This window comes from Paroedura picta, chromosome 1, assembly GCF_049243985.1.
Source record: "Paroedura picta isolate Pp20150507F chromosome 1, Ppicta_v3.0, whole genome shotgun sequence".
NCBI classification, from domain to species: Eukaryota; Metazoa; Chordata; class Lepidosauria; order Squamata; family Gekkonidae; genus Paroedura; species Paroedura picta.
Genome location: NC_135369.1, coordinates 18,682,459 through 18,698,578, shown reverse-complemented (window position 1 = coordinate 18,698,578; position 16,120 = coordinate 18,682,459). Strand labels below are relative to the sequence as shown.

Genomic DNA, 16,120 nt, shown 5'->3' with positions numbered 1-16,120 from the left:
GGGTCGCTACGAAGAGGAATGCAAGGGCAAACCATCTCTGAACATTCCTTGCCTTGAAAACACGTGGCCCTGGGGTTGCCAGGAGTCTGTGGTGACTCGACAGTACAGTATTATGATGATGGTTATGGATGTGGTTCTGTTAACGATTCTACTGAGGACCAAGCTTGAGGTCTAAGGGTGGATCAGAGCAAGCCATGCAATTGCCCAATGTGCTGCTAGTTCCCCTTCTGGGGATCCCTCCAGTTTACGCCAAAGCTGACCAATGGCACGCACTGATGGGAAGATCCATTGTTCATGTGTGTGGACATATGCTGGAGTTCTTGAGCGGTTTCTCAATTCAATTTTGCCTGTTGCACTACCTTGCAGAGATCCTAATAAAGAGACAGGTAAAGACCCGTCTGCCATAATATAAGCAGAAGAAAAAAGTCTCAAGCTGGCAATGGTGAAATTATTTATTCCAGTGAAAACAATGTTCAAAACAATTTCAAAACGGATTTCTAGGTATAGTCTGTTTTCAATATTTTATTTATTTTTTTTATTTTTGAATTTCTATCCCACCCCTCCCACCCCAGTCTCAATATTGTTAATAACTCAATCTTCTCTAACGGTATTCTTTTGGGTGATGGAATTATAGAAAATAAATTAATCTCTGGTAATATTTTGCTTTCTGTAGTTCAATCCCCTACAGATTTGGATATTATATTACCATTTGAGGATTGAACCAGGGGCAGGGATGGAATCAAAGAATAGAACCATAGAGTTGGAAGGGGCCAGACAGGCCATCCATCCCGCTGCTCAACGCAGGATCAGCCTCAAGCATGCAGGATAAGTACCTGCCCAGCTGCTGCTTGAAGGCTGCCGGAGTGAGGGTGGGGTGGAATTGCCTCTGATAAATTGGGGCAACTGGCATTATTATTATTATTATTATTATTATTATTATTATTATTATTATTATTATTATTATTATTATTATTATTTTGATTTATTTCCCGCCACTCCCAAATGGCTCATGGTGGGTTACAGTGTCTTAAAAACCCCATTAAATTCCCATTAAAAGACTTAAAAACATCACAGCATGGCGGCACAATAATAAGATCCCGTTCCTACCCCCCTTCCTAAAAAAAGGGGGGGTGGAGGAGAAGGAGGTCAACGATGTTCAAGAAGAAGCCCGGGGGAGAGCAGTCGATGTACCCCAGCAGCCCCAGCCTCAACCATAGACCTGGCGGAAGAGCTCCGTCTTGCAGGCCCTGCGGAACGTTGAAAGGTCCCGCAGGGCCCGCAGCTCTCCCAGGAGCTCATTCCACCAGGTGGGGGCCAGGACCGAAAAGGCCCTGGCCCTGGTTGAGGCTAGGTGTGCTTCCCTAGGGCCGGGAACAACCAGAAGATTCTCACTCGTAGAGCGCAGAGCCCTGCGGGGGGCATAGGGCGGTAGGCAGTCCCTCAGGTATGTGGGTCCCAGCCCGCGTAAAGCCTTAAAGGTTAGAACCAAAACCTTGAACCAGATCCGGACGGCAATTGGTAACCAGTGCAGCTGCCTCAGCGCAGGCTGGATGTGGGATTATTCATATTACTTTAATCATAGTTGGATTTTCTCACTGAGACTCACAGGAGATTACATAGCCACAGTGTAAATCAGTGCAATCAATTGGAAAGACATCTAATAAGCGATGGAATAGGACCAGGATTATAGATTACAAGGATTGTGCACTTGTGCCCAGAGTCCAACTCTATTCCCTTTTCTTTCACCCCTTGCTTAGGGCTGTTTACTCTGCAATGAGAAATTCATGGAGATTTGGGGGTAGAGTTTGGCGGAGGTAGATTTTAGGAAGGGGAAGGGCATCAGCAGAATATAATGATACCAAAGATAATGAGATCCTTTGCCATTTTCTCTAGGGAAACTGCTGTCTGGGGATCAGCTGTAATTCCAGGAACCATTCATACAAACTCCAACCACAGAACACAGACTGACCAGTCATTCTGCACAAGTCCACAGCATTCTCTTTTGGGATGGGGGGGATGTGTCAACATTGCTCAGTTTTAAACCTTGATGTTCCTTCCAATCGCAGCCAGTAATGTCACTATGTACCCCATCTCCACTGTTGTTATATGAAATTTGTAATGTTCTCTGAATTTCCAAAGACAGGGTGGAATATAAATCCCATCATAATAAATAAATTCAAGAAATTCAACCAGTGTGTGTAATTATGGTAAATATAGTATATTAAAGTGACCAGATTTTAACATTGGTAAAGCAGGACACCATTGACCGGGAGGGTTCTTGATTAAAAATTTGGTCTATATGGAGCAACAAAAATTTTCATAGAATGCATAGAAAGCAAAAATAGTATTGTAATATATATATATTTTGCCAGGTGCCCCCAGATGTCTCTCCAAAAGTGGGACAATCTGGTCACCTTAATAAGTATATATAATATGGCAGGGGTGGCCAAACTGTGGCTTTCCTGAAGTCCATGGACTACAATCCTTGGCAGGGGCTCTTGGGAATTGTAGTCCACGGATATCGGAGAGCCACAGATCGACCTCCCTTGTAATACTGCGTGGTATAATAGTAATACTAATGGGGCTGGCCACGTTAAGCCACGCAGAGGTTCGAAGGAAAAGGCAGGACCGTTTTCTCTCTCTCGGCAGGCCTGTTGGCGAGGCCAGCGCCAACAAATCAGAGGAGCAAAGACCCGAACGAACAGAAACCCGGGATCGAATCGCAGGCAAGAGCAGGTTCGTTCCTGCGCCTTTAAGGCGAAGCTCCCGTCGCTCCACCTCTCGCGCCTTTCTGCCCCTGCACGGCCACCGTCGATCCTTCCGGCAACTTCCTCAGGTGACCCAAACAGCGGCCGCGCGACAGAACCGCCGCTTCCGGTGTCGCCGCTGCCGCCAGTGGGAGGGAGTCTCCGGAGCCGAGCCCAGCGGGGGGTGAGCGGCGCCCTCCCCCCCCCGTGGCCATGGGGAAAGCGGGTCGGGGGGTCTCCCCACGTGACTAACCCCTGGACTTCCCGCGGTTTCCTTGGGGGCAGTGCCCAGCGGGAGGGGGAGGAGCCCCCGGGACCCCCTCCAGCCCCTCCCCTTGCCCGACCCTGGGCTTTGATGTCGGATTGGGGGCGGGGGCTCTGCTTTGATTCTGCAAGGCCTGCGTGGGGGAGCCCGCGGGCGGTTCTTGGCGCCGTCTCCCGCCGTGTCCGTGGGGTTGGCTGTCGGGGGGAGGGAGGCTGCGCTGGGGCGGGTCTCCGAGGCTAGGGGTGCAGCTGCCGGTCGCGGAGGGACTTTCCGAGAATGAGTCAGCACTTATCTGAGAATTCGTCATCTCCGTAGGGAGCGGTTAGGGCTCAGCGGCGGAGCCTTTGCTTCGTTCATGGGAAGTCCCAGGTTCAGGTCCCGATAGCTCCAGTTAAAGGGGGCAGGTGAGGCAAAAGAAGAAGAAGAGAGAGAAGAGCTGCTATTTTGTACCCCACTTTTCACCACTTACAATCGCCCTCCCTTCCTCTCCCTTCAACAGATACCCTGTGAGGTAGGTGGGGCAAAGAGAGTTCTGACGGAGCTGCTGTGTGAGAACAGCTCTAGCAGGACTGTGATTGGCACAAGGTCACCCAGTTGGCTGCATGTGGAAGAGAAGTGGGGGATCGAAACCGTCTTTAAGGATTGGAGGCCACCTCTCTTTAAGCACTATGCCAGGGGTAATCAAACTGCGGCCCTCCAGATGTCCATGGACTACAATTCCCAGGAGCCCCTGCCAGCGAATGCTGGCAGGGGCTTCTGGGAATTGTAGTCCATGGACATCTGGAGGGCCGCAGATTGACTACCCCTGCACTATGCCATGCTGGCTTTGCTGCCAGTTGGCGTAGATAAGACAAAGGGCCATACTCAGTATTATGCAGCTTTATGTGAGGAGTTGGGTTTGCTCTTTATAAAAATTAGACCTGCCCACAGGTCTACCAGAGATTATTATCCTTGCTCCTGTAACAGTAATCTAGCATGCAGAAATGAGCAGTTGAGGATACTTTACTTCACAAACTCAGCTATGCTAGATTAGACCTATGGTCTGTCTAGCCAAGCATCTAATTTAACTCAGCAGTTAACCAGATCTGCCCAGAACAACCACAACAAGGCATGTTGTTGCCCTCTCCCCCATACTAGTATTCATAGAGTTACTGAACATGAAAGTTTTATCATTGATTCACATTGTTTATACCTTGCATTTCTTTCTAGTAGAGACCCAATGTGAGGATATTGTTTTCATCTCCATTTTATCCCCTATGAGGGAAGGTAGGCTACAAGTGTGTGACTGGCCCAAGATCACCCAGTGGGCTTTCACAGTGGAGTGGGGTTTCAAATCTGGGCTTCCCAGATCCTAGTTCAGCATTCTGAACACTTTCGTTTCTCTATTTAAGTTTCATTTAATCATCCTGGTGAATGGCATTCAATCTATGGCAGCAAATTCCAGTTGCCGGTCATTTATATTTTTTTGAGTGAAGGAGTACTTCTGCTTATTAACCTCTTATCGGCCTTAGTGAGTGCCTCTGAATTCTAGTATTTGGAGCAAGGTTGGAAAAGTTCTCCTTATTTGCTTTTTTAACTTTAAGTTTTGGGAGAGCCTAGAATAGGCAGCTTTCTCTCTCCCTCCCCCCCTGCCCCCTACCTGAGAGCATATCCAGGGGAGAAACAATCAAAGCTTTTGGCTAACTGAACATACAGTATTCATTATGATTGATGATCATTCTGATGACTGCAAGAGCCGATCATGAAAACACCCTGAACAAGATACCGAGTCTTTCCTTTATAGGATAAAGGAGATCTGGATCGAGAATTTCACAGGAAGTTCATAAATTCTGTTCCCAGTCATAATTCTCTCTCTAGTCTCTGTTCAGAATATATGCTACATTCCAAAAAGAGTTGTTTTTTATACCCCGCTTTTCACTGCCTGGAGTCACAAAGCGGCTTACAATAGCCTTCCCTTTCTCTCCCCACAACGGACATCCTGTGAGGCAGGTGGGGCTGAAAGAACTCTATGAGGACTGTTTGGTTGGAACAGCACTTTCATGGGTCTATAAGGAGCCCAAGGTCTCCCAGCTGGCTGCATGTGGAGGAGTGGGGAATCAAACCCTTCTCTCCAGGTTAGAGGTCCACAGCTCTTAACCACTCCACCATGCAAGCAAAACAAACCATGAAAGTTTTCCCTGAGAGATAACATGACGCCAACCCTTGACCGAGATAGTTGCTAGGGGAACAAGGGGTCAAAAATAACAGGCCCACAGTGGGAGGACTCAGGCAGGAACACAACATTTCTAAAACTTGGCAAACTGACAGAGGCTCATAATTCAAGGACTATTACAAGATGTGTAAAACTCCTTAACAATGTTACCCTGCTACATTAGGAAGGGGATCAAGGGACGAGTGGGCGGCACTCTGTGGCTGAAACCTGCAGTCAACCTTGGGGCTTCTGCTGTTCTCTTTTGACAGAGTTTCCTGCAACAGTTCATGATGGAGTGCACGGCCCTGGAGAGCCTCATCGAGATGGGCTTCCCCCAGAACAGAGCGTACGTCTCTATCTCTGCAAAGGGTGGGATACAAATTTGATAGCTTAAATAAGAACATGGGGGGAAAGGCAGCCCTCCTAGAAATGCTTCCATGATCCCGAAGCCCTGGAAGTGAAGCACAGCAATCCAAAGCTTAACTCAGCAAGGCAGAAGGGAGAGATTTTGTGTCTGTCCAGGAAGGATTCCCTGCTGTCTTTCTGTGCTGGAGCACACAAATGGACCTGCAGAAAGCAGTGAGGGAGTGGAAGGGGAATGGACTGCTCTTCCCACACGTCACGGGAAAAGCAGTGGGGCAGACTTGCACACGTAAGCTTTTATCAAGGGAGCTGTGAATCCCAGTCCAAATGTGTTTTTGCTGTCTCTTTCAGAGAGAAGGCACTGGCCCTTACAGGGAACCAGGGCATTGAGCAAGCGATGGATTGGTGAGTGTCACCCGGGTGTGGTTTTTCTGCCTTGCGGACTCCTTTCCCTTGTCTTTCCCCTGACCAGTGTGCCTCTGTCCCCTCCAGGCTAATGGAACACGAGAATGACCCTGACCTAGATGATCCATATGTCCCCCTCCAGGGCCATGTGCTGAGTTCTGAGGAGCCTCCTGAGGGAAGGACGCCTGAGGCGGTAGAAGGCGGAACAGGTCAGAGCCCATTGGGATGAGCCGAGCTGGGCGGGCTGGTCTGTGGTCACGTTGGCAGAGAATCACTTTCATCCCAGCCTGGTTCTTGCCAGCGTCTGCTGTCAGCAGAGGGTGTAAAGCAGATCAATTCATGGCTACTGTTTCAAACTGGGCTAAGATCGTCATGGGGTCCTCTTTGACTTCAGAATTGTGCAGCTGAACAACGTTGCTTGTACAGTTGGACAGTCCCTTTAAAAATACCTGCTTATATAGTTGTCAGTTTTCTCATCTCTCTTTATATCTCAGTATTGTAAATAAAACACCTTTTGTTTTAAACTGCCCTGAGCTGGATAGCTGAGCCTAGTCAGACCTCAGAAGCTAAGTTGGATCAGTCCTGGCTGCCATTCGAGTGGGAGACCTCCAGAGATTCCAGACATGGAGGCAGGCAAAGGCAAACTCCTAGAATCATGGAATCATAGAGTTGGAAGGGACATCCTGGGTCATATAAACCAACCCCCTGCACAATGCAGGACACTCACATCCCAATCGCTCATCCACTGTAACCTGCCACCCCTTTGCCTTCACAGAATCAGCCTCTCCGTCAGATGGCTATCCAGCCTCTGCTTAAACATTTCCAAAGATGGAGAGCTCACCACCTCCCGAGGAAGCCTGTTCCACTGAGAAACCGCTCTAACTGTCAGGAACTTCTTCCGGATGTTTAGATGGAATTTCTTTTGAATTCCTGGTCTGACTGTGGCTAGGGAAACTGTATCCATTACGGAAGGAGAGGCAGAGGTGAAAACTTAGAATCTGGAGAAGAGGAGGGGCACTGTTTTCAAGCAGAGTTTCCAAAAACATCCTGCAGGTGTTCGATGAGGAACAGATCCAGGTCCTCAGATACTGAGGCTTTAGTTCTCTGGACTCTCTCCCCAGACACCCAGCTTCTTCCTCTGTAGGTCAGAATATAATAGGAGACTTTTCTCCCCATAGATCCCACGTTAGAGGAGTTAGCTGAGGCGGATAACCGGCGCCCCCTAAGTGAAGAAGAGAAACGGGAGCAGACAAAGAGGTAATCATCCGGTTTGTGTGTGTGCATACGCACGCAACCGTTCCTGCAGGTGTATTTGTTACATATAGTTGCATGCATAGCAATCTAAAAGAGCGCCACAAGGATCGTTGCATTCTAAAACCTTTTTATATTATAGTCTGCCATGATTTTTTCCTCTTTGCTATAATTCTGCAGTATAGCGAAGAGAGCTGTTCAAAGTACCTGACGCTTCCCCCTCCATTGCAGATCTTATCCTGAAACCCCAGGGGCATTAGAGATTTCACTGGAAATTCATTCACTGCACTCTTATGTAATTAAGCCAGTGTGCTATAGCAGTTAGGATCTGGGGGGCATCAGTGCCAGTCTCTATCCTGCCCTGAGGCCTGAAGTGGAATGAGGACCAGTTGTTCTCCTCCAGAGAATGGTGGAGAAGGGAGAACCATGTGCACCACCATTGGGCTCCTGGAAGGAAGAGTGGGACAAAAAAAGCAGATTTGGAGGCTCTGAAGGATTTCTGCTGCTGGAAGAGTTTTCTGCCCGTGGTGTGGGATTTCATTCCCACCCCCTTCCCTCTTCTGCCCAAAGTGCTGCTCCAGGGGGAAAGGTGACCCCCCAAGGTGTGTGCGTGGGGGGGTGTCCACAGTTGGAGGTAGGAATCAAATCCTCAAATCCTGAGTGGGATTCAAGCCGGTCAGGGTTGTGAGAGCATCTGCTTGCCATGCGTGAGGTCCTGGGTTCAGTCGTCAGCATCTCAAGGCTAGAAAAGGCCACGGCATAATACTTGGGGGAGCTGCTGTCAAGCCACGTAGACAGCACAAGGCTCAGTGTAATAAATCCAGCACGGCTTCTCTTATGAGTGAGCATCTGACAGATTTGCATGTATTCACCCAAGGCTGTCGTGTTGTCCCAAACACCGGATCCTCTAATTCTTTATTAGATGGCCCTGCAGAGGCACTAATGACCACTCTGAGGGCACATTTCAGAAATCCTGAGTGCTTCCTGTACGTTATCTTGGAAAAGAAAGATTCTGTAAAAAAAAAAAAGGCAGGCTGGAGGCAGGGGTTCTGGGAGCAGGGCCCGGGGTGCAAAGTAGCACAGTGACCCGCTCCTCCTTTGCCCATTCAGGATGATGGAGCTGATCTCTCAGAAGCAGCGGGAGCGAGAGGAGCGGGAGAAACGGGAGAGCATCGAGCGGGAGAAGCAGCGCCGGAAGCAGGGCCAGGAGCTCTCCCTCATCCGCCAGAAGCTGCAGGAGGACGAGATGAAGAAGCTGGCGGAAGACAGGCGCAAGGAGAAGATGGAAGAGAAGCTGGCCAAGTGAGAGCCCTGCGGAGAGGAAAAGGGGAGCGCTTCCCCAAGGCAGGGAGGCTGGATGGCAGGAAGCCTAGCTGTGGGTTTAGGAAAAGGAACAGGCCCCAGGGGCCGAGGGGAAGAGCGTGCAGAATATCCTGGGTTAGATAGATCCCTGGTGGAAAAGGATCAGGTACAGCATGATGTGAAAGTCCTCTGAAACCTTGGAGGGTGAGGATGTGGAATCTAGTCTTGACACCAAGGGATAGAGAGAGGTGACAAGAGAGAAATTTCTCTCTCTCCCCCAAAATACTTGAACTCGAAAGCACCCAGTGAAGCTGATGGGCAAATAGGTTCATGGCAGACAAAAGGAAATTCACAGAGTGTAATTAGAAAGTGGGATTCGCCGCCGGAGGATGTGGCGATAGCCCCAGGAATGAACAGCTTTAGAAGTGGGTTAGATTCATGGAAGAGAAGTCTATCAGAGGCTGATAGCTATGGTTACTGAGGGGAACCGGCACACTCGGAGGCACTAAGCCTCTGAATCTCAAAGCCAGGAGGCAACATCAGGGGAAGGCCTCGGCTTCTCTGCCCTGTTGCTCCCCCCCCCCCCCGAGGAACTAGTTGGGGCCACCGGGTGAGACAGAATGCTCGACTAGAGGGACCCCTGGGCTCTTCTTACGCCCTTACGTTCCAGAGACGGAGCCTGTGGCTGGGTGGCCTCCTTGTTTTTACACCTGCCTCCTTTAACACTGCTCCTTTTCTCCCCAGGCAGCGTGTGCGAGAGAAGATTGAACGTGACAAGGCCGAGAGAGCCAAGAAGGTGGGTGTGCAGAGCAAAGGAGCGTTTCTGCTGATGTTCTTCCGTGAGAGGAGGAAATCAGAGTCTCCGTGGCCGTATGGGTCATGCAGCGTGAGACACAGAAGGATTGTTTCCAACTAGTGGGAAGAAGGGTCGTGTGTCCTCCCCCCCCCCCATGCTGTTCTTCAGTGTCCCTTGTCCCCAAGGCACTGCATGTCCTTCCTGCAGTGCCTTCCTGCCTTGCAGATGTGAGTTTGACTGATGAAAGATACAAATGGGTAGCCGTGTTGGTCTGAAGTAGCACAATAGAATCAGAGTCCAATAGCACCTTTAAGACCAACAAAGATTCATTCAGGACGTGAGCTTTCGAGTGCAGGCACCCTTCGTCAGACTAAGAGCTCCTTATATGACCGTGGGAATATATAGCAAAAATTAATTCTGTTACATTAGTAAACGGTGTCGCACATCCAAATACAGCCAATGAAAATTGTTTCACACTGTTATGGAACAGATGGGGCAAGCAACATATGGTGATGTAACATTCTCCCATGTTTGTGTGAATAACAACTGAATTTCAAGGGGAATGATTGGCTGTTTTGGCAAAGAATTATCATTGGCTGTATTTGGATGTGTGACACCGTTTACTAATGTAACAGAATTAATTTTTGCTATATATTCCCATGGTCATATAAGAAGTTCTTAGTCTGATGAAGAGTGCTTGCACTTGAAAGCTCATGCCCAGAATAAATCTTTGTTGGTCTTAAAGGTGCTACTGGACTCTGATTCTATCATGAAACTGATGAACTGATTCTATCAGTTTTGGTTGGGCAGTCATGTTGGTCTGTGGTGGAAGAGCGAGATTTGAGTCCAGGAGCACCTTAAAGATCAGCAAGATTTCCTCCATGTGTCTGACGAAGGGAGCTGGACTCAAAGGCTTCTCCCCTGGGAATCTTGTTGGTCTGTTGGGCTTGAATCTTGCTTTACGAGTGAAAAGGACCTTTGGATTCAGTGTAATCTGGATGCATAGAAGCTGAATCATTCAGCACAAACTGTCGGAGCATCAGGTTACTTTCTCTCTGCCCCGGTACTCTTTGTGTGTCTGTCCTTCAGTCCGTATTCCTGGTGGCAGTTGCCCTTCGCTCAGGCACTGAAAATGCTTGATTCTGGGCCCTAAGTAACGGTTTTTACTTCCCTACAGGGAGCCCTAAATGTACTCATTGGTGCTCTGGAAATAACATTACCACGAGCAGTGGCTTGGGTCACATGCTCTGAAGCCAGGCCTAACTGAACGATTGCTGATGGCTTTGTGGCTGGATCTGCTGCGCAGGGAGCAATGGAAAGAGAAACGCCCTGCCAGCTCCCTCTCACCAGGGGCTTCCATCCCTAGAGCAAGGGTCAGGGGCTCATGGTAATTGTAGTCTGGAGAGCCACAGTATGGCCACCCCCAGTTAGGTGGCATAGGGCACGGCAGCTTGAATCATTGTCTCTTTTCTCCTTTTCTCCAGTTCGGTGGCTGCAGCAGCTCCTCCCAGGCGTCTTCCCCACCCGAGCCAGTCGCCCCCCCACCGGTTCCCTCCTCACCCAGCCAGGAACCCCCGGTCAAGCGAGAGTACGACCAGTGCAGGATACAGGTAAGGGATCAGGGATGGGCAGGTGGGGAAGGCAAAACCAAAAAGGGAAACCAAAACCCAACCTAGCCCTAAAAGTTAGGAACTCAAAGGTTGAGCCGCAAAAATATATATTTTTTAATTTGCTAATATTTATTACATAAAGTGCACTGGTTCAAAATTTTACAGAGTCATCACAAATTTAAAAACATCACTATTCTAATTACACATGTAATAGACCAACATAGAATGGACCACGTGTCCATTCTGACACACGTGGGAATGCACTGGTGGTTGAGAGGTGGGTAAAGCAGAGAGTGGTAGCCTCTGGAAGTCCGTATTTTAGAGCATGGGTGGTCAACCTGTGGCCCTCCAGATGTCCATGGACTACAATTCCTATGAGCCCCATGCCAGGATTTGCTGGCAAGGGCTCATGGGAATTGTAGTCCATGGACATCTGGAGGACCACAGGTTGACTACCCCTGTTTTAGAGGGTGGTAGGCTCCAAATCAGATACCTTTACACTAGAAAGACCAGTTGGAGCAGCACTATACAGATTTTTCTTTGCCACCCAGCAAGCCCTTTGATTTTCTACATGAGAGCATTTCTCATAATAATTTGACCACTGAGGAAGGCTTATCAGGATCGAAACACATTGGGTCCATTCTATGTTGATCTTTTCCAGGTGGGGAAGGCCTCGTGATATTAGATAAAATTGAAAGGGTACAATATAATCAAATTGAAAGGGTACAGAGGAGAGCGACAAAGATGATCTGGGGCCAAGGGACCAAGCCCTATGAAGATAGGTTGAGGGACTTGGGAATGTTCAGCCTGGAGAAAAGGAGGTTGAGAGGGGACATGATAGCCCTCTTTAAGTATTTGAAAGGTTGTCACTTGGAGGAGGGCAGGATGCTGTTTCTGTTGGCTGCAGAGGAGAGGACACGCAGTGATGGGTTTAAACTTCAAGTACAACGATATAGGCTAGATATCAGGAAAAAAATTTCACAGTCAGAGTAGTTCAGCAGTGGAATAGGCTGCCTAAGGAGGTGGTGAGCTCCCCCTCACTGGCAGTCTTCAAGCAAAGGTTGGATACACACTTTTCTTGGATGCTTTAGGATGCTTTGGGCTGATCCTGTGTTGAGCAGGGGGTTGGACTAGATGGCCTGTATGGCCCCTTCCAACTCTATGATTCTATGATTCCTTGCAGATGAGCTCTGCTAAAGACAAATGCTCTTGTCCAGGTGATTCTGGGGAAGGTGAGGCTTTGCTGTTTGCGGTATTCCAGAAGTCCATGGACTACCATTCCCATGAGCCCCTGCCAGCATTGGCATTGGCTCATGGGAATTGTAGTCCATGGCCTTTTGGAGAGCCACAGTTTGGCCAGCCCTGCCATAGTGTTTCTGGCACACAAACCCATGAAGCTGTCTTATACAGAATCAGATCATTAGTTCATCAAGGTCAATGTTATCTACTCAGACTGGCAGTAGCTCTCCAGGGTCTCAGGCAGAGGTCTTTCTGATCCCACACTGCCTGATCTTTCTAATTGGAGATCCCAGAGATTGAATCTAAGATCTCCTGCATGCCACGCAGAAGTTCCATGGGGTCGCGATGGGTCGGACACGACTTCGCACCTAACAACAATAACAAATCAGCTAGTTCTATAGAGTTTGGGGCAGCATCTCTGTACCAGAGCTACACTTGGTTTTGTAGTGGAAGCTCCCCCCCCCCTTTCCCCTCTGGCACTCAAATTTGTCTCTGTTGGCCCGGCTCCCCTTCTTTGACAGGTGAGGCTGCTGGACGGCACGTCTCTCACACAGACCTTCAGAGCCAAAGAGCAGCTAGCGGCCGTCCGGCTCTACGTGGAGCTGAATCGCAAGGATGGTGGCGAAGAGCCCTTCATCCTCCTCACGAGCTTCCCACGGCGCGTCTTCACCGAGGAAGACATGGAGAAGCCCCTGCAGGAGCTGGGTGAGTTTGGGACAGCTGGGGTGGCTTGCATGGTCCCCTCTCCCACCACTGCAGGCAGGACTTGGGCTTGACTAGATTCAGAGGCTTGGCTTCTCCCAGGTAGCAGCAGTGCCAGCTGTAATTGTGCGTTAGAAGTCTGGTAGGGGTTCAGTCTAAACCACCCGGCAGGGGCTCATGGGAGTTGTAGTCCAAGGGCATCTGGGGAGCCACAGTTTGGCCAGCCCTGCTTTTGTGTATCCTCAAGAAAACAAAGATCATGGCATCCGGCCCTCTCAATTCCTGGCAAATAGAAGGGGAAGAAATGGAGATAGTGACAGATTTTATTTTCCTGGGCTCCAAGATCACTGCAGATGGGGACTGCAGCAAAGAAATTAAAAGACGCTTGCTCCTGGGGAGGAAAGCTATGGCAAATCTAGACAGCATCCTAAAAAGCAGAGACATCACCCTGCCAACAAAAGTGCGTTTAGTCAAGGCTATGGTCTTCCCAGTTGCAATGTATGGCTGCGAAAGTTGGACCATAAGGAAGGCCGAGCGTCAAAGAATTGAGGCTTTTGAACTCTGGTGCTGGAGAAGACTCTTGCGAGTCCCTTGGACTGCAAGGCGAACAAACCGGTCAGTCCTAGAGGAGATCAGCCCTGACTGCTCTTTAGAAGGCCAGATCCTGAAGATGAAACTCAAATACTTTGGCCACCTCATGAGAAGGAAGGACTCCCTGGAGAAGAGCCTAATGCTGGGAGCGATCGAGGGCAAAAGAAGAAGGGGACGACAGAGAATGAGGTGGCTGGATGGAGTCACTGAAGCAGTAGGTGCAAACTTAAATGGACTCCGGGGAATGGTAGAGGACAGGAAGGCCTGGAGGATCATTGTCCATGGGGTCGCGATGGGTCGGACACGACTTCGCACATAACAACAACAACAAGATTCCTCCCTGTTCTAAACCACCCGGCAGGGGCTCATGGGAATTGTAGTCCATGGGCATCTGAAGAGCCACTGTTTGGCCACCTCTGCTTTTGAGTATCCCGAGTCTTAGATTCCTCCCTGTTCTAAAGCGCTCGGCAGGGGCTCATGGGAGTTGTAGTCCAAGGGCATCTGGAGAGCCACTGTTCGGCCACCCCTGCTTTTGAGTATCCCGAGTCTTAGATTCCTCCCTGTTTTAAACCACCTGGCAGGGGCTCATGGGAGTTGTAGTCCAAGGGCATCTGGAGAGCTACTGTTCGGCCACCCCTGCTTTTGAGTATCCCAAGTCTTAGATTCCTCCCTGTTCTAAACCACCTTGACCCATTTCCCCCTAGTCCTTTTTCTGCATCCCACCAGACTGTGAATCCCCTCCCAAATGGCAGGGCTTGTTCCCCCCCGTATTTGGAGAGCAAATATGAGAGATGGATGAACTCCAGGAATTTTCATCCATGGACTTTGTCACATCTGAAATGTGCTGTGAGAATTGACGGGGTGGGGCGGGGGGTCACTGTTGAAAGGCTGACATCTTTGTCAAGTCTACGTAATCTGGCAGGGATGTGTCACGACCGTGAGGTGCCGTTCCAAATCCCCTGCAGACCAGCATGCGGGAATCCCAGGCATTGGGATAAAACTGAAATAATCTTTATTTAGAAGGCAGCATTAACAGGAGAAACATCAGCAGGTGAACATTGTCGGAGACGAGCTACAAAAGGAGGGAGACCAGGCTAGTTGGCCTTGGACCCCACACCTCCCTTGAACCAGTTTTTGGGCATGAAACTATTTCCAGCATTGCTTGTGTTCAAACTCCCAAAGAGCAAAAATAAGAGACAGTTTGTGTAGCTAGCAGCCAGTTGTTAGGAGACGAGGGTGATTGTATACATTCCACCAGGGTACAAGGAGATAAGGCAGACAGCCTCTGAAATGCAGAGAGTTAGGGAGAGCCAGATGCAGCAGGAAGGGAGGGGCACCTCTGAGGAGTTCAGTATAGGAAACCCAAACCTATAGGATCCCTGGCAGACAGACTGCCCTGACTTTGCTTGAAGATCTCCAGCCCTCCCCACAAATGTAATGTAAGAGGTTGCCTGGTGTAGTGGTTAAAGTCTTAGGCTAGCGTCTCGGGAACCCACCTTCAAATCCCCACCCTACCATGGGAGCTTTGCTGTGCGACCTTGGGCCAGAGACATGCTCTCAGCCAAACCTACCTCACAGGGCTGTTGTGAGGGTAAAACGGCAGAGAAGAAAACGATGTAAGCCTCAAAGGAAATAGAGACAAGCAGACAAATAATTGGTTCTGGGCAGAATCGTGTGCCGAAGATAAATCCACCTTCCCCTGCTGGCAGGATCCAAAGCGGGCCGTAAGAATAAATAGCAAGTGTCCGTTTTACGGGGAATGCCTTGAAACCCAAAAGGGGAGGTTTAAGTTGGGTTTTTTTTCCACACATAGCCAAGTTATTTCTAACGCTGTAATCTCTGCCCTTCTGGAGAGCGGGTAGCTGAGCTTGTAGAGGAGAATCCCAGCCTTAGTCGTTTCCACCTCTGTGTTTAACATTAGCCTCTGTCTTGTCACATACGACGCAGTTGAACTAATACCGACAATCTTAATTTGGGACATAAACCGCAGCTTGTTGCCAGTCAGTTAAAAGCCAGCTGCTTGGCAGGAATCTGAGGGTCCTAAATTGCTGAGACGGGGTTTGGAATTCTGTGTTGGTGAATGAACTGTCTTTGTCCCTCCTGTTCCTGCTCAGCTCTCCCTTCAGCTTCTTTCTCTCCTCCCCGCAGGCCTGGTGCCTTCAGCGGTGCTCATTGTTGCCAAGAAAGGGAACAGCTGAAAAGGGACCCTCTCTGCACTCTCCACCTGGCTCTCAGCCCTCCTCCCTCTGCAGCTGCTGGAGGCGCCTCTCTCCTTCCCTTGTGCTCCATCTTTGGGGGCTGCCTCACAGCCCCCCACCTTGGTTTTCCAACCAGCTCCGCCCGCAGAGACTCCAAAAGTAGCGATATCATTCAGGCCCGGATTCAGAATCAATGAAGCTCAGAGGCAGGAGGGGTGGCAGAGGCGTTTGGCCCCCCTCCCAGCCTCTCGGGGCGGAGGGGCAGCATTGCAACTTGGCTGCCCCCTGGGGATGCCGAACCATGAATAAAAGAACCTCTTTCTCTTCTGTGTCTTCGCTGTGGCCGTTCTTTACCTGCAGAGCGAGGGGCGGGGCTTGATAGACTCTTTTAAGACAGTGGAGTTTGTGCTCATAAGGCTTGTCTGGGGCAAGCACATTTTTTTTACCCTGCAAAAAAATG

The 16,120-nt window shown here is 49.6% G+C and overlaps 1 protein-coding gene across 3 annotated transcripts; it reads left to right on the top strand.

Annotated features, from left to right (window-relative positions):
- Positions 1-2,802: 2,802 nt before the first annotated feature.
- On the top strand, positions 2,803-15,987 carry UBXN1 (UBX domain protein 1). Of its 3 annotated transcripts, none has more exons than XM_077324545.1 (10): positions 2,803-2,931; positions 5,473-5,549; positions 5,918-5,971; positions 6,059-6,180; positions 7,150-7,228; positions 8,333-8,524; positions 9,269-9,320; positions 10,805-10,930; positions 12,691-12,874; positions 15,611-15,987. In XM_077324545.1, the coding sequence occupies exons 2-10, from the start codon at positions 5,491-5,493 to the stop codon at positions 15,658-15,660; spliced, it is 918 nt and encodes a 305-aa protein (XP_077180660.1). In that variant the 5' UTR covers positions 2,803-2,931; positions 5,473-5,490; the 3' UTR covers positions 15,661-15,987. The 3 variants fall into 3 exon arrangements, with proteins under 3 accessions (XP_077180660.1, XP_077180667.1, XP_077180676.1); XM_077324552.1 differs by lacking the exon at positions 2,803-2,931 and adding an exon at positions 3,214-3,416; XM_077324561.1 differs by lacking the exon at positions 2,803-2,931 and adding an exon at positions 3,501-3,523.
- Positions 15,988-16,120: the final 133 nt, after the last annotated feature.